The 18,017-nt window shown below is 40.8% G+C and overlaps 1 protein-coding gene across 13 annotated transcripts in view; it reads right to left on the reverse strand.

The window, feature by feature from the left end:
* Positions 1 to 15,839, reverse strand: part of IHO1 (interactor of HORMAD1 1) — a 42,204-nt gene extending 26,365 nt beyond the window's left edge. Inside the window, exons 1-5 of one of the 13 annotated variants that reach the window (XM_049097959.1) lie at positions 15,338 to 15,517; positions 14,310 to 14,345; positions 11,054 to 11,126; positions 5,302 to 5,421; positions 2,830 to 2,899 (exon numbers count right to left, since the gene is read on the reverse strand). In XM_049097959.1, coding sequence (XP_048953916.1) covers positions 2,830 to 2,885 — 56 coding nt within the window. In that variant the 5' untranslated portion in view covers positions 2,886 to 2,899; positions 5,302 to 5,421; positions 11,054 to 11,126; positions 14,310 to 14,345; positions 15,338 to 15,517. Of the gene's footprint in view, positions 1 to 2,829; positions 2,900 to 5,301; positions 5,422 to 11,053; positions 11,127 to 14,309; positions 15,240 to 15,337; positions 15,518 to 15,715 lie in introns of those variants that run through there. The other 12 variants (XM_025455829.3, XM_049097956.1, XM_049097960.1 and 9 more) reach the window with 12 other exon arrangements.
* Between the last annotated feature and the right edge of the window lie 2,178 nt (positions 15,840 to 18,017).

Below are 18,017 nucleotides of genomic sequence, written 5' to 3' on the forward strand. Positions count from 1 at the left end.
AAAAGTAAAAATTGAATGAACTCTATCACATATCATTTATATAACCTTTTAAATCTACATCATACCACACCAAACAAGTATGGAACTGAGTATATAGAAGGTAAATTAGAACTCTCATTAACTCTCCAGAATGTGCCTACAAGGAAGGAAGGAAGCAGGATTACAGGGAGAGTAGGAGTCATAATACAAAAAACACAAGACAGCTTAGTTACAGACTCAATGTTTGTGTTCTCCCAAAATTCTTATGTTGAAGTCCTAATCTCTAATGTGATAATATTTAGAAATGGGGCCTTTGGGAGGTAATTAGGGTTAGACAAGGTCACGAGGGTGAGGCTTTCATGATGGGAGAGTTTGTCGTCCTCTTTCTTTCTCTTCCATGTGAAGACACAGAGAGAAGACAATTAATTGTCTGCAAGCCAGGAAGGGAGCCCTCACCAGAAATTTTCTAGCTGACATATGGTTCTAGGACTTCTAATCTCCAGAACTGAAAAAATAAATTTCTGTTGTTGAAGCCATCCAGTTTAGGATACTTTGTGATGGCAGCTAGCAGACTAATATCAGTCTTATCCAGACTGAAGAATATGATCAACTCAGATTTGTGCACAGAAGGATTCATTAAAAATTGTTTTTGAAACAAAGTGGTGTTCCCTTTCACACCGTTAGTGTCTTATTCTTGCTTACTTTAATTAAGCACTTCCAGCTGTGGACTTCTAGATTCCCATAGATTTCTATGCCAGCCTTTAAACTTCTAATATAAAAGAGAGTGATATTGATAATGACACAGTAACACTTGAACACAGTGTACTAAGCCTTTTACAGACACAGCACATAAGCAGGTAGACAAGTAAAATATGATCTTTAAGTTTTTACTTGTAAGACATCTCAATAACAATTTGTGTTACTTAATGCTATTGTGTAACCTGAAAAAAAACATACTTTTCATTAAAACACACAAACACAAATCACAAATTCCTTTTTAAAAAAGCTAAATCTAGGGGCTCCTAGGTAGCTCAGTTGGTTAAGCATTCAACTCTTGATTTCGGTTCAGGTCTAATTTCAGAGTTGTGAGATTGAGTCCCACATTGGGCTTTGTGCTGGGCATGGAGCCCACTTAAAATTCTTGATTCTTTGTCCTCTCCCTAGGCCCCTCCCCTTACCCTCTGTCTCTCTTTCCTTCCTCTCCAATAAATAAATAAGCCAAATCTAAAGTAATTAGATAGCATATACGTACATATTCTAAGCCAAAGGAACCATCATATATTAATGTAAGACAAAAATTCTAATAGTTCGGGCAGCCTGGGTTTAGCGTCACCTTCAGCCCAAGGCGTGATCCTGGAGCCCTGGGATAGAGTCCCACATCTGGCTCCCTGCATGGAGCTTGCTTCTCCCTCTGCCTGTCTCTGCCTCTCTCTCTCCCTGTGTCACTCATGAATAAATAAATAAAATATTTTAAAAATTTCTAATAGCTCAAACACAGGAAAGAGCAATTATTTCACTGACAAAACCATTTTCTAAGATTAGCTAAAGTAATGGGCTGCACACATATAATATAGGTTGCATAATCGTTGCTCAAAATAGCTTTAATAGCTCTCTGTGACTACCCTCTTAGATCAAAGAGAATAATCAGCTGAGCTGGAAAAAAAAAACTGTGAGCTTATAGAAATTATGTAGGATTTATATCTTAAAGTTCTGATTTGGAATTTAACAAAGACATTTTCCCTACTTGTATCAACTGTAAGCATTTTTTTTTCTTTTTGAGAAATAAAAAGTACAGTGCTCTAGGTTTTTGTTGAATTAATAACTGTCTTCAGGGATCCCTGGGTGGCGCAGCGGTTTGGCGCCTGCCTTTGGCCCAGGGCGCGATCCTGGAGACCCGGAATCGAATCCCACATCGGGCTCCCAGTGCATGGAGCCTGCTTCTCCCTCTGCCTATGTCTCTGCCTCTCTCTCTCTCTGTATGACTATCATAAATAAAAAAAAAAAAAAAAAAAAAAAAAAAAAAAAAAGGAGTGGGAGAAAATTAAAAAAAAAAAAAAAAATAACTGTCTTCAGGAAGGTGTTAGGAAGGAAATAAACTATCCAATAATAAAACATACCAAAAGCAATTAGAAATCTCTTAAATATACACTACTTCTGGGGCATATCTACCACGTTAGCAATGGCAGGCCCACTGCGTGGCTGGCAGACACAAATGTAAATACTTCAGTGGAGTAGTAGAAGGGGCAATATCTCAGTGAGCCTTGTCAGTAGCTGGAGTGGCTCTTAACTCCACAGTACCTACCATTGTACTATACAACTGAATAAATACATATCTGAACATGGTCTTAATTTTGCTCCTTGATGTTTCAATATCAATCACTCCATGTCTAATTCTCACAGGCCTCATAGTCTCTAGGCCCAGTGTTGGACACAGAACCACTGCTCAATTAACACACATAGCTGAATTGACATTGGTTTTATAATCAGAAAATAAGCAAAAGAAAAAAGACAAGTATGGGAGAGCAGTGAAAGGAAGGGAAGAAAAGGGGAAGAAGCTATATGAAATAACTCTATTACTAATTAACTAATAAGAAGGGGAGACTTTTTATACAAAATCAATATAGGATCTTCAGTATCAGGGGCACCTGGGTGGCTCAGTTAAGCATCTGCCTTGGGGTCAGGTCATGATCCCGGGGTCCTGGGATCAAGCCCCACATGGGGCTCCCTGCTCACCAGGGAGTCTGCTTCTTCCTCTGCCCCTCACCCTGTTCTCGTTCTGTCTCTCAAATAAATAAGTAAAATCTTTTTTAAAAAAATCCTCAGTATCAGAGTATAAACCAGAAAACTTACCCAGAGCCAGAAGGAATACTGAGCATTTCTTTGATATTCCAGACATTAAAATTCATTTCTTATGGTTACCCTATTAGAAAGAGAGGGATATTAATTTAAAAAGTTAAGATAGTGGGCAGCCCGGGTGGCTCAGCGGTTTAGTGCCGTCTTCGGCCCAGGACATGATCCTGGAGAACCGGGATCAAGTCCCACGTCGGGCTCCCTGTGTGGAGCCTGCTTCTCCCTCTGCCTGTGTCTCTGCCTCTCTCTCATAAAATAAAATAAAATAAAATAAAATAAAATAAAATAAAATAAATAAAATAAAATGGAAACCTCCTTCTTAAAAAAAAAAAAAAGTTAAGGTAGTATAACTTTCCCCCAAAGATTATAGGATGCCTGAGTGACTCAGTGGTTGAGCATCTGCCTTCAGCTCAGGGCATGATCCCGGGGTCCTGGGATTGAGTCCCACATTGACTCCCTGCAGGGAGCCACCTTCTCCCTCCAACTATATGTCTCTGCCTCTCTCTCTCTGTGTCTCTCATGAACAATTAAATAAAATCTTTAAAATCACTTTACTGGTGACTATTATATGTAGATGAAGACATTTCAGCAACTATATTTCCATCCATTTGGTGAAAACTCCCATTAAGTATGGGTCAGAAAAAGGTATTTTCAAAGCACCTGGCTGGCTCAGTCAGTGGAACATGTGACTCTTGATCTTGAAGGTTATGAGTTTGATCCCCATGTTGGGTGTACAGATTACTTAAAAATAAAATCCTTTTAAAGAGAAAAGATAGATATTTTCTGCTATTATCTTTTTAAGATTTTATTCATTCATTCATTCATTCATTCATTCATTCATGAGATACACAGAGAGAGAGACAGAGGCATAAGCAGAGGGAGAAGCAGACTCCCTGCAGAGAGCCTGATGCAGGACTTGATCCTGGGATGACTTGAGTCGAAGGCAGACACTCAACCACAGGCACCCAGGTGCCCCTATTTTCTGCTATTAAATTGCATACAAATCCCTTCCTTCTTAATACCAGGGAGATCTCAGTCATCTGCGAGACAGTAAATTTGAATTCCATCTTCTACTCTCTTGTCCTTTTCTCTTGCAAACCTGTTAATAATCTGCTTTTAGGAAAAGACCAATAAACTATTTTTCACTGCCTGATACAATGAATGACTTAAACTATAACCTCTCCCAAGAGGACTAGTTCTTTCCAGATCATAGGATACTGGAATGCCAACTGTGCTGTGGAATTTGGGCAATAAGAAGCTTGATGGGAAAAAAAAAAAAAAAAAAAAGCTTGATGAAGAGTGAATGCTTTGGGCAAAAGTGCTTTCCCATACCTCTTATTTCCAACTCTGCTCATTTCCAACCTGATACACTGCACAATATGGTTCATTATTATGATCATAGAGCCTGGATTTTATGAAACAAACCCAATTTCTAAATTTTGTCTCCCTGATCTCACGGAACATTCATATTTATCAGGTTATATTACCATTGAGGGTATCAGAAAATGATTCCCATACAAAAGTCAATCACTTTCCTATATACCAGCAATGAACAAATGGAATTTGAAATTAAAAACACAATACCGTTTATATTAGAACCCCAAAATACTGAAGTATAAATCTCACAAAATATGTGTAAGATCTATATGAAGAAAACTATAAAATTCTGATGAAAGATACCAAAGAAGAATTAAATAAGTAGAGAGATACTCATGTTCATGGATAAGAAGATTCAATATTGTCAAGATTTCAGTTCTTTCCAACTTGATCTATATATTCAATGCAATCTCAAAAAAATTTGAGCAAGATATTTTGTAGATATTGACAAACTGATTCTAGAGTTTATATGGAGACACAAAAGATCCAGAATAGCCAACACAATACTGAAGGAGGAAAGCAAAGTCAGAGGACTGACACTACCCAACTTGAAGATTTACTATAAAGCTACATTAATCAAAAGAGTGTGGTATTGGGACGCCTGGGTGGCTCAACAGTTGAATGTCCACCTTTTCTGCTCAGGGCCTGATCCCAGGATCTGAGATCAAGTCCCACATCAGGCTCCCTGTCAGGAGCCTGCTTCTCCCTCTGCCTATGTCTTTGCCTCTTTCTCTCTGTGTCTCTCATAAATAAATAAATAAATAAATCTTAAAAGAGAGAGAGAGAGATATTTGCAAAGGAACAGACTAATAATAGATCAATGGAACAGAAGAGAGTGCCCAGAAATAGACTCACTCAAATATAGTCAACTGATCTTTGATAAAGGAGCAAAGTCAATAAAACAAAGAAAACATAGTCTTTTGAACAAATTGTGCTGGAATATCTGGATATCCACATGCAAAGAAAATCTAGACACAGAGTTTATACCTTAACAAAAAATTAACTCAAAACGGATGATACAAACCTAAATGTAAAATGCAAAGCTATAAAAACTCTTAGAGGGATCCCTGGGTGGCACAGCGGTTTGGCGCCTACCTTTGGCCCAGGGCGCGATCCTGGAGACGCGGGATCGAATCCCACGGTGGGCTTCCGGTGCATGGAGCCTGCTTCTCCCTCTGCCTGTGTCTCTGCCTCTCTCTCTCTCTCTGTGTGTGACTATCATAAATAAATAAATAAATAAATAAATAAATAAATAAATAAATAAATAAATAACAATTAAAAAAAAATAATAAAAACTCTTAGAAAATAACATAGGAGGGAGGTCCCTGGGTGGCTCAGCGGTTTAGAGCCTGCCTTTGGCGCAGGGTGTGATCCTGGAGTCCTGGGATCAAGTCCCACGTCGGGCTCCCTGCATGGAGCCTGCTTCTCCCTCTGCCTGTGTCTCTGCCTCTCTCTGTGTGTGTCTCTTGTGAATAAATAAATAAAATCTTAAAAGAAAAAAGAAAAAAGAAAAGAACATAGAAAATCTAGATGACTCCTACACTTGACAAAGACTTTGTAACTACAATGCCAAAGACATGATCTATAAATGAAAGAATTAATAAGCTGGAATTCCCTAGAATTAAAAACTTCTGCTCTAAAATAAATAAATAAATAAATAAATAAATAAATAAATAAATAAATAAATAAATAATAAAATTAAAACTTCTGCTCTGTGAAAAACACTGTCAAGAAAGTGAGAAGATAAGCCACATACTAGGAGAAAATATTTGCAAATGATATCTGAAAGAGGCATCCTGAGGGCAGCTCAGTTGGCTCAGCGGTTTAGCGCCACCTTTAGCCCAGGGCCTGATCCTGGAGACCGGGATAGAGTCCCACATAGGGCTCTCTGCATGGAACCTGCTTCTCCCTCTGCCTGTGTCTCTGTCTCTCTTTCTCTGTCTCTGTCTCTCTCTCTCTGTGTTTGTCTCTCATGAATAAATAAATAAAATCTTGAAAAAAAAGAAAAAAGGCATCCTGGGACACCTGGGTGGCTCAGCAGCTGAGTGTCTGCCTTTGGCTCAGGGCATGATCCTGGAGTCCTGGGATCAAGTCCTACATTGGGCTTCCTGCATGGAGCCTGCTTCTCCTTCTGCCTATGTCTCTGCCTCTCTCTCTCGGTGTCTTTCATGAATAAATAAATAAAATATTTAAAAAAAGAAAAAGGCATCCAAAGTATCCAAAATATACAACAACAAAAAAGACCCTTTTTAAAAAAAATATGTTTTTAAGTAATCTCTAATCTCTATACCCAATATGGGGCTAAAACTCATGACTCCTAGATTAAGAGTCATATGTTCCACTGACTGAGCTAGCCAGGTGTCCCAAATATACAAAGAACTCTTAAAAACTCAATAATAAAACAAACAACTCGACCCACAGATCAATGGAATAGAAAAGATTGTCCAGACAATAACCCATGTATATATGGTTCATTAATTTATGACAAAAGAGCCAAGAATATAAAATGGGGAAAGGACAGTCTCTTTAATAAATAGTGCTTGGAAAACTGGACAGCCGCATACCAAAGAATGAAACTGGACCTCTGTCTTAGATTACATACAAAATCAACTCAAAATGGATTAAAAACTTAAGTTTAAGACCTGAAATAGTTAAATTCCTAGAGGAAAACATAGGGGATAGGCTACTTGACATCAGTCTTGGCAATGATTTTTTGGACTTGACACAAGAAGCAAAAGCAACAAAAGCAAAAAATAAACAAGTGAGACCACACCAGACTGAAAAGCTTCTACACAACAAAGGAAACCATCAACAAAGTGAAAAGGGCAACCTGTGGAATAGGAGAAAACATTTGCAAACCATATATCTAATAAAGTGTTAATATCCGAAATAATGAACTTGTACAACTCATAGAAAAAAAAAACCCAAACAAATCAATTAACAAATAGAGGAACTGAATAGATATTTTTCCAAAGCAGACACACAAATGGCCCAAGGTACATGAAACAGTGCTCAACATCTCTATTCATCAGGGAAATGCAAATCAAAACCACACTGAGATATCCTTTCACATTTATCAGGATGGCCATCATCAAAATAATAAGAGATAAATATTGGTGAAGATGAGGAGAAAGGAAAACTTTGTGCATTGTTGGTGGTAATGTAAATTGGTGCAGCCACTATAAAAAAGTATGGAGTTTCTTCAAGAAATTAAAAATAGAACTACTATATATAATCCAGCAATCCTACTTCTGGGTATATCTCCAAAGGATATGAAAATAGGATATCGAAGAGACTTCTGTACTCCATGTTCATTGCAGCATTATTCACATAGCCAAGATATGGAAACAAACTGTCTCACAGTGGATGAATAGATAACGATAATACACACACGCAGAGAGAGGAATATTATTCAGCCATAAGAAAGAAATTCTGCTATTTGTGACACTATAGAGGGAACGTAAGGGCATTATGCTAAGTGAATAAGCCAGAGAAGACAAATACTGCATGGTTTCACTTACATGTGAACTTAAAAAAAAAAAAAAAGTCAAACTCATAGAAACAGAGCAGAAAAGTAGTTGCTAAGGGCTAGAGGGTAGGGGAAATAGGGAAACATTGGTAAAAGGATATAAACTTTTAGGTATAAGATAAATAAGGTCTGAAAACATAATGAATAGTGGGGTGAGTATAGCTGATAACACTGTATTGTATAATTGGAATTTGCTAAGAGAGTAGAACTTAAATAGTTTTACCAAATAAATAAATTCATGTATACATACATAAACAAATAAGTGATAATAAGAGGTGATGAATGTAATAATTAACCAGATGGGGGAGATCCTTTCACAATGTCAAATCATCATGATGTACACTTTAAATATACTACAATTTTATTTATTAATTATATCTCATTAAAGCTGAAAATAAACCTAGGCAAAATTTTAACAAGAAATGTCCAAAAGCTATGTAAAGAAAGCTATAAACCATTCCCAAATAATGAGAAAGATACATCATGTTCATCGATAGAAAGAATCAACATCACAAAGATGTTAAATCTATCCAGGTTAATTTATAACTTTGAAATGTCCCAAAAAAATACCATAATTTTTTTTTTTCTACAGGGAGAAAACTGATTATAATGCTCATTTGGGGAAACAAGCAAGACCAGCCAGGAAAATCCTGAAATAGAAAAAGAGGAAAGAGAAAAAGGGGGGGGGGAATGGGGGCTGGGGGGAAAGCCAGCCCTACTAGGTATTAAAAATATATTATAAATCTTCTACAATTTTACAGATGTATATTGGTACATGATTAGATAGACAAGCCAGTAGAATAGATTTATAACAATAGATCTATCTGAAAATGGAAATGTATATGAATATATGATAAAGATAGCATCTCAAAAAAAAGATAGCATCTCAAATATATTGAGGAGAGAAAGACATTTTATTTTTTTTTAATTTTTTTTTATTTATTTATGATAGTCACAGAGAGAGAGAGAGAGAGAGGCAGAGACACAGGCAGAGGGAGAAGCAGGCTCCATGCACCGGGAGCCCGACGTGGGACTCGATCCTGGATCTCCAGGATTGCGCCCTGGGCCAAAGGCAGGCGCTAAACCGCTGCGCCTCCCAGGGATCCCCAAAGACATTTTATTTTTTTCAAGATTTTATTTATTTATTCATGAGAGACACACAGAGAGAGGCAGAGACATAGACAGAGGGAGAAGCAGGCTCCTCGCAGGGAGCCCAATGCAGGACTGGTTCCCAGACCAGGATCATGCCCTGAGCAGCAGGCAGACACTCAACCACTGAACCACTCAGGCATCTCGAGAAAGAGATTTTAAAAAGTAGAGTTGAGAGGTGCCTGGGTAGTTCAGTCAATTAAGCATCTAACTCTTGGTTTTGGTTCAGGTCATGATCTCAGGGTCCTGAGATTAATCCCTGAGTGGGACTCTGCGCTCAGCACAGAGTCTACTTGTCCCTCTTCCTCATCTCTTCCTGCAGCTCTCTCTCTCACTCTCTCTCTTGCACATAACATCTTTAAAAAAAAAAAAAAGAAGAAGAAGAAGAAGTAGAGTTGGGATAACTGAATAGCTATATGAGAAAAAGATTAGGATTGGATCTAGTCCTTTTTTTTTTTTTAAAAGATTTTATTTATTTATTCATGACAGATACACACACACACACACACAGAGGGGGGAGGGCAGAAGCACAGGCAGAGGGAGAAGCAGGCTCCATGCAGGGAGCCCGATGACGGGGGACTTCATCCCGGGTCTCCAGGATCACGCCCTGGGCTGAAGGTGGTGCCAAACCGCTGGGCCACCGGGCTGCCCGGATCTAGTCCTTTTACCAAACACTACAAAATATCCAAATGGATCAGAGATAATATAAAAATGAAACCATAAAAGCACTGGAGGGGAAGCTCACAAACTCCTCTATAGCCTGGACATGGGGAAAACTTTGACTCAAAATCCAGAAATAATAAGAGAAGACACCAACAAATCTGACTACATAAATTTTTTAAAAAGATTTACTTTTTTTGAGAGAATGAGTGGAGTGACAATCTGAAGCAACTTCACACTGAGCCCAATGTGGGGCTCAATCCCACAACTGCAAGATCATGACTTGAGCTGAAATCAAGAGCTGGACGCTTAACTGACTGAGCCACTCAGGCTGCCTGACTTCATGAAATTTTTAAAAAGAACATTTGGGGGATCCCTGGGTGGCTCAACGATTTAGCGCCTGCCTTTGGCCCAGGGTGTGATCCTGGAGTCCCAGGATCAAGTCCCACATCAGGCTCCCTGCATGGAGCCTGCTTCAACCTCTGCCTGTGTTTCTGCCTCTCTCTCTCTCTCTCTCTCTTTCTCTCTGTGTGTGTGTGTCTCTCATGAATAAATAAATAAAATATAGGAAAAAAAAGATTCTCTCTTAAAAAAAAAAGAACATTTTGTAGGGTGCCTCGGTGGCTCAGATGGTTAAGTGTCTGCCTTCAGCTCAGGTCATGATACCTGGGTCCAGGGATTGAGTTCCACCTCTGGCTCCCTGCCCAGCAGGGGAGTCTGCTTCTTCTCCTTCTGCCTTTTTCCTGCCCCCACCCCGCATACTTTTGTTCTCTCTCTCTCATAAATAAAATATTTTTTAAAAGGAGCACCTGGGTGGCTCAGTCAATTGAGTCTGTTTTCTGCTCAGGTCATGATCCCAGGGTCCTAGGATGAAGCCTCACAGTGAGCTCCCTGCTCAGTGGGGAGCCTGCTTCTCCCTCTCCTCCTTGCTCACATTCTCACTATTTCTGTTTCTCTCTCAAATAAATAAATAAAATATTTAAAAATATAGAACATTTTGGGCAGCCTGGGTGGCTCAGCAGTTTAGCGTCGCCTTCAGCTCAGGGTATGATCCTGAAGTCCGGGGATTGAGTCCCACATCAGGCTCCCTGCATGGAGCCTACTTCTCCCTCTGTCTGTGTCTCTGCCTCTCTCTCTTCTCTGTGTCTCTCATGAATAAATAAATAAATAATCTTAAAAAAAAATAGAACATTTTGTTTCACATAAATGTCTTATAGAAAACGGCCAAGACATATGACCCAATAATGCATACTCAGTTTTTGATCTAAAAAGAACCAGGTCTGGGACAGGAAATGTACAAGATGAGTCTGGGACATCTTGTTGTCCCAGAGAATAAGGAAGTTATCAAAGACTACTAGGCCCAAAGATAACTGAAGAGCCTAAAGGGGCTTCCTCTGTTAAATTTATAATATTTTTAAAGACCTTCATCAGTCACTTTGGAGGATAGGCAACCAACTTATTATTCTGAAAACTGGTAGGGTAGACAAAAGAATCAATCATTTATCTTACCTTTCTAGAATAGATGTACCTCAAGGTAACCCACATAAACGTGAGAAAGTTCTTCTTTATAGATGTATTCCAGCTAATAAACACAGAATGAATGGTAGAATTAGATTATCACCATTTTGGAGGTCCAATGAAAATAAAGGATCTAAGCTGCTAAAACCATGAGGTGGAAGGCTGATAAGAAACTGCATAATGAATAGGTAATGCTGAAAATACCAAAGCCTCTTAATTGATCTTTCCACTACAAAAACACCAGCCCTGGTAAGTACTTCTTGTTGAGATTCAAGCATTACTAAAGAAGTAAGTATACTTGCCAAAATAGAGACTTAAGCTGGTTAAGCTTCTAGATCTAAGGACCAGTTTGCAGAAAATACAAGTATTTAAATAGAACCAGAGGAATGTAATCACCAAATTTAGAGTGATTAATTCTATAGTTTAAATGACTATATTCTTTTATTATTTTTTAAAATTTTATTTATTTATTCATAAGAGAGAGAGAGAGAGAGGCAGAGACACAGGCAGGAGAAGCAGGCTTCATGCAGGGAGCCTGACGTGGGACTCAATTCCAGGTCTCTAGGATCACGCCCTGGGCCAAAGGCGGCTCTAAACCACTGAGCCACCAGGGCCGCCCTACTATATTCTTTTAAAGCACAAAAGGCAAGGGGGTGCCAGCATGGCTCAGTTGGTTAAGCACCCGACTCTTGGTTTCAGCTCAGGTCATGATCTCATGGATTGTGAAATCAAGTCTCTAGTTGGGCTCCATGCTCAGCATGGAGCCTGCTTGAGATTCTCTCTCCCTCTTTCTCTGCCCCTCCTGCTTGTGCTCTCTCTCTCTAAAATAAATAAATATTTAAAATAACCTAATGGTTGTGCTTTGCTTTAAAACAATGTAGACTGGAGGACCTAGAGAGGGGTTTAGACTGCCCCAGGTTTTTATTGAAGCTAGGTGATAAGTACCTACATTAGAGTTCATTTATCCAATGATTTCTACTTCTATAAGTTTGAACTTTATCACAATAAAAAGTCATTAAGTGAATGGATAAATACCTTGTATTAGCTGACATTTCCCAGATTTGTTACCTCCAGCCCAGACCCCTCTCCTGACCTTCCCACATCTATATTCAACTGCTGACCTGACAGCTCTACTTGGGTGACTAAATATGCACCTCAAACTCAACATGTCCAAAACCAAGATCATCATCTTTCCCCCAAATATTCTCCACCTATAGTTTTCCTATTCCAGTTAATGGCAACTCCATCTTTCTAGTTGCTTGAGCCAAAATCTATGAGTCCTCTTTGACTCTCTTCTCACTAACTCTTTCAAATCTTATCCAGGATCTGTCCATTTCTCATTCTTTCTACTAGAGGTTTACCAGATAAAATATATACCCCGTCAAATTTGAACTTCCCAAATACTGCACAGGACACAATTGTACTAAAAAACTATTATTTACCTGAAATTCAAATTTAACTCAGTGTCCTGTATTTTTATTTGCTAAATCAGACACTACTCTACTGCCACCAGTTTGGATTACCGAATGGCCTCCTAACTGGTCTCCCTGATTTTACTCTTGTTTCAACTTTATAGATTCTTCTTTTTGAAGCAAAGTTCTTCCAACCTTAAATCAGATCATATTATCCCTTTGTTCAAACTCTCCACTGCTCCTACACTACTCAAATACAAGCCAAAGTTCACACTCCATTCCACACCTCTTGCAGGGCTCCTCAATGTTGTTCTCCCTTGCTGGGCACACAACCAGCTTCAGGTCCCTTTCCCATACTGTTTCCTCCACTTGGTTCACTCTTCCCTCAGATATCAGCATAATAGGCCAAACCACCTCCACCACCTCCAGGTGTTCTCTCAAATTATCTATTCAAAATTGTAATGCCTCAATAATTACTATTTCTCCCTCACTTTTTCTCCATGGCATATCATTCACTATTCTAATACACTATATATTTTATTAATTTATCTTGTTTTGTCTATTTCAGTATGCACACCCAAGCCTACTACAATGTAATGTTAAGCTCTTTGATGATAGGAATTTTTGTGTGTTCTGTTCCATACTATATATCCTCAGTATCTAGAATTGTGCCTGGCATAATAATTTTAATAATAATAATAATTTTCCATAATAATTTTCTGGACACATAATGGTGTCCAGAAAATATTTACTGTAGATGAGTTTTTTAAAAAATGAGAACTAGGAGTGCCTGGGTGGCTCAGTCAGTTAAGCGTCTGCCTTGGGTTCAGGTCATGATCATGGGGTCCCAGGATCTGACCCCATGCCCCCATCTCTTTGCTCAGTAGGGAGTCTGCTTTTCCTTTTCCCTCTGTTCCTCCCCCTTACTTGTGCTCTCTAATAAATCTCTTTTTTTAATAAGAACTAAATTAGGACAATGGAGAAAAACTTTCTAATTATCCACAAATTTAAAAAGATATAGGATTTGTTTTAAATTATTACATTTCAAACCCCTAGATCACCACAGACTTATTACATATTTTAACAAAGGAGAACTGAAGTAAATATAGGATTCTTGACTCTTTACTTATTTCTTTGATAATCTGTTTTTTCTTCCATCCACACATGTGAAAATTCTTCCTTCTAGTCTAGATTTAGAATCTTATACACGTCACTACAAGACCATTAATTAGGACTATTATTACATCTAGATGATAAATTCTCTATCTTCCATTTCCGTTTATGCTGAGGAGAATAATTTATGCAGTATGTGGCTTGGGGTTTAGAATAACTGCATTGGGGATTCCAAACCTAACTTAAGAGGTTTCATAAACGTTGAAAAGAATTTCATAGTTGCACCTTTGACAATGTGTAAGGATCACATGGGGCTTGACCTACTCAGCCTCAGGTTTATCTGTTCTTTGTGCACCTATCCATTAGCATGCTATTATAGGCTTTTAAATTCCCAGAGGGCAGGGACACCTGGGTGGCTCAGCAGTTGAGCGTCTGCCTTTGGCTCAGGGCATGATCCTGGAGTCCTGGGATGCAAGTCCTGCATTGGGCTCCCTAGGCTCCCTGCCTAGGTCTTTGCCTCTCTATCTCTCATGAATAAATAAATAAATCTTATAAATAAGACATCAATCTTATATATATATAAAATCTTATAAATAAATAAATTCCCAGAGAGCAGAAATCCCATCTGCCTAAAGCTGTCCTTGCAGATGCTGGTATACTAGTAATGAAGAGGTAGTCATTCTTAGGCAGGACACTAGGTAAATGAAAACTGAAATACATACATTTCAAGGGCAGGATTCTCCTCTTGCCCTCCAGTCCTATTAGAAGCATAAAGTAGAGGAAAGGTTTAGGGGCTCCTGGGTGGCTCAGTCATTGAGCGTGGGATTCTTGGTCTGAGCTGGGATGGTGATCTCATGGGTCCTGGGATCTAGGCTTGCAGCCTCCGTGCTCAGCAGGAAACCTGGGGATTCTCTCCCTCTGTTCACCCCACCCCCAAATAAATCTTAAAACAAAAGGCAGAAGAAAGGGTTAAGTGCATGCAAGGATTGCGACTGTCTCCATAGGAAGGGCTCTTGCAAAGTTGAAGGTAGGGGAGGAACATGTGGGCTGAAGAGAATATCCTAAGGGTCTCACTGAGCACCCCTCACCCCCATCTGACCCCGTCCGTCTTCAATACTGAGAATCCTGAAGCATTGTGCGGTCCTCCACTTGCCCCTTTGACTGCTCCACTCGGTCGCTGAAAAAAAAGTCTGTCCCCTCAGACTTTGCGGCCCCGCGGGCCGTCAGGAGGCCCTCCTCAGCCTCCTGCAGCCAGCCATCCTTTCACCTTCAGTCCCTTTTCAACCAGGAGACATGTTCTGGGCTTCTAGACTAAATCATTTCATCGCCCTTTCCAGAGGTCTCCAAGGGATATTGCATAATAATAAAAAAAGGCAAATCCCAGTCGGTTTCCCCGGATTTCTGTTCACCCTGACTTTCTGGATCAGTTCTCTTCCTTGTGTCTCTTAGTCCCGGACACGGGATGAGAGGCTGTGGAACCTCGCGAATCTGACAAAAACAGCTCTCCAAGGCTGACCACAGAACGTAAGGTCTCCTTGAAGACCCAAAGTGGTCTTTCGTCACAGGGAAAGAATGAATGGCTAGGAACTCCAGAACAAGGATCAAACGGACAAACTAGCGTCCCAAGAAACTCCTTTGAGGTCCCCGGAAACCCCGAACTTACTCGTAAAGCCTCGCGTGGTTCCCCAAAGCCCCGCCCCCCCTCCGCTCAACGTTCGCCCCCCCCCCACACACACACCCCTCACCACACCTCTCTTCCCCGCCCTCTCTGACCAAGCTCCTCTCGCCTCCGCCTCTGAGGCCCGGCTCGCACCCCATCTGGGGCGTCTCTGATCTCGCCTCAAAGGCTAGTTCGACGGAGGTTGCCTGAGCATGCGTGATCCCTCCCCTAGGGCCTGATCTGACCAATGACGGTTAAGGCCCGCCCCCTCTGCCGCTCGAGACAATGGCTTTGATTGTTCTAACGGTTCTAACGGCTTTAACGGTTTTACTAGCACGTTCATTGCCCTGGCTAGGTGATCTACCTTTCACTGCATACCGCTGCATGGCCCACGTGTACCTCGCAAGATGTACCCGCGCACCTCTACAGTCGGACTGCTGCCACCCACACCCCCTCCCCAGGAGTTACCTGACACATTGCTGCATGTGGAGTAGATTGAGTGCCCAGGGGCTAGGCCATGGCTGGGGCCAAGTGGTCCTAACAAGAGCTGGGTAGGGGGAGCCACTGGGAGGAGAGGCGCTGTGGTCAAAAGGGGACACAGAACTGGCAACCTGTAGAGAGACAAAGGCAAGAAATGATCCAAGGTACCCGGTCTGCTGGATACTGGGACAATCTGAGGGCAGGGTGAGTAGGGGTAGAGGTTGTAGGGAGGAGGGGTCTGTGTAACTGCCTCTGATGGCTTTTAAAGCAATGAAACAGAGATCACCAATTAAAGAAATAAGTGGAAAACAGATTATATTGAGCCCCAGGACATACAACTTTAGAGACCTAGATAAGGAAAAAGCAGCAAAAGACCCCAAGCAGGTGTGGTCAGAGACAGCGGAGGACATCCAAGAGAGATAGGTGCTGTGGAAGCCTCCTGGACCGTCCTTCAAAGAGGAGGAGAAGACCAGCTATGTTGTTACTAGTGGGAGAATGGAGGTATGAATGAATGGAGGTCTTGGTTCTTGGATTCCCTGCGAAAGACCTAATATGAGGATCCCCACTCGAATAAAGCCGGAAGGAAGGTAGCAAACACGAAGCAGTTTATTAAGTTTATTAAGATTGGGGACGCCTGGGTGGCTCAGTGGTTGAGTGTCCACCTTTGGCTCAGGGCCTGATCCTGGAGACCTGGGATGGAGTCCCATGTCGGAATCCCTGCATGGAGCCTGCTTCTCCCTCTGCCTGTGTCTCTGCCTCTCTCTGTGTCTCTCATGAATAAATAAATAAATAAATAATCTTTAAAAAAAAAGTTTATTAAGATTGGAGAGTTGGTAGGCCCAGAGATGGGAACAGTACCAGGGTTAGAGGTGTCTTTTTATGTTTGCATAGTTTATGGGTCATAGCTAGGATGGTCTCTGACAGAAGTTGTTTCCAATCATCTGAGGGACTCCTCCTACTGGTTAGGTGAGGGAGTTTTTGACTCTACAAGATTCTTGGTGGAACTGCCATGGCCATCTTGCCCCACTGGCGGTCAAAACCACAATGTAAATATAACGAACCTAGGGAGCCACCCTGGGGCAGAAGTTGAAGAGGAGAGCACATGTTCTGCACCCGTGGCTCTTGGTATGTCAACCCCTGGGTTTTGGGAGCAGTAAGACCAGGATGTTAAAAGCCACAAAGTTAGGATATTTTATCTTCAGGCTTCTAATGTATCACCTATTACAGCCTTTGCCTCCAGCTCATGTCTGACTGCCTACTTTATCAGTGTCAAATGCTGCTGCTAGGTCAGGGAAAATGAAGAGTGAGAATTATTGGTGACCTTGACTAGTGGTGTAGTAGGGACAAAAACCTGATTAGTGTGTGGATTCAAGACATCTGATAAAGAACCAAAATATATAAAGAACCCTTAAAGCTCAACAATAAGGGGGCGCCTGGGTGGCTCAGCGGTTGAATGTCTGCCTTTGGCTCAGGTCGTGATCCCAGTTCGGGGATCGAGTCCCATATCAGGCTCCCCACAGGGATTCTGCTTCTCCTTCTGCCTATGTCTCCGCCTCTCCCTGTGTGTCTCATGAATAAATAAAAAAGCTCAACAATAAGAACACAACCTGATTTAAAAATGGGCCAGGAGTGCCTGAGGAGACTCATTGGATTAAGTGTCTTACTCTTGATTTCGACTCAGGTCATGATCTCTGGGTTGTGAGATCAAGCCTTGTGTCAGGCTCTGTGGTGCGGATGGAGCCTGCTTAAGTTTCTCCCTCCCTCTGCCCCTCCCCCTTCTAAAAACAAATGGCCAACACAGAGTTTAACACATTGCACCAAAAAAGATATACAGATGGCATATTAGCATATGAAAAGATGCCCAACATTATATGTTATTAGGGAAATGTAAATTAAAATAACACAACAATGAGCTACCACTACACAGGAGAATGGCTAAAATTCAGAACACAGATAACACAGATGCAGGTGAGGATGTGGAGCAACAGGGAACTCTTATTCATTGTTAATGGGAATACTAAATGGTAGTATTTAGTATACTAAATACTTGGAAGTATTGTTTGGCATACTTGGAAGTATGGTTTGGCAGTTTCGTACAAAACTAAACATACTCTTATTATACGATCCAGCAATCATGCTCTTTAGTATTTACACAAAGGACCTGAAAACTTGGGCAGCCTGGGTGGCTCAGCGGTTTAGCACTGCCTTTGGCCCAGGGCACGATCCTGGAGACCCGGGATTGAGCCTCGCATTGGGCTCCCTGCCTGTGTCTCTGCCCCCCGCCCCCAGT

The sequence above is a fragment of the Canis lupus genome, chromosome 20 (assembly GCF_003254725.2).
Source record: "Canis lupus dingo isolate Sandy chromosome 20, ASM325472v2, whole genome shotgun sequence".
Lineage (NCBI taxonomy): Eukaryota > Metazoa > Chordata > Mammalia > Carnivora > Canidae > Canis > Canis lupus.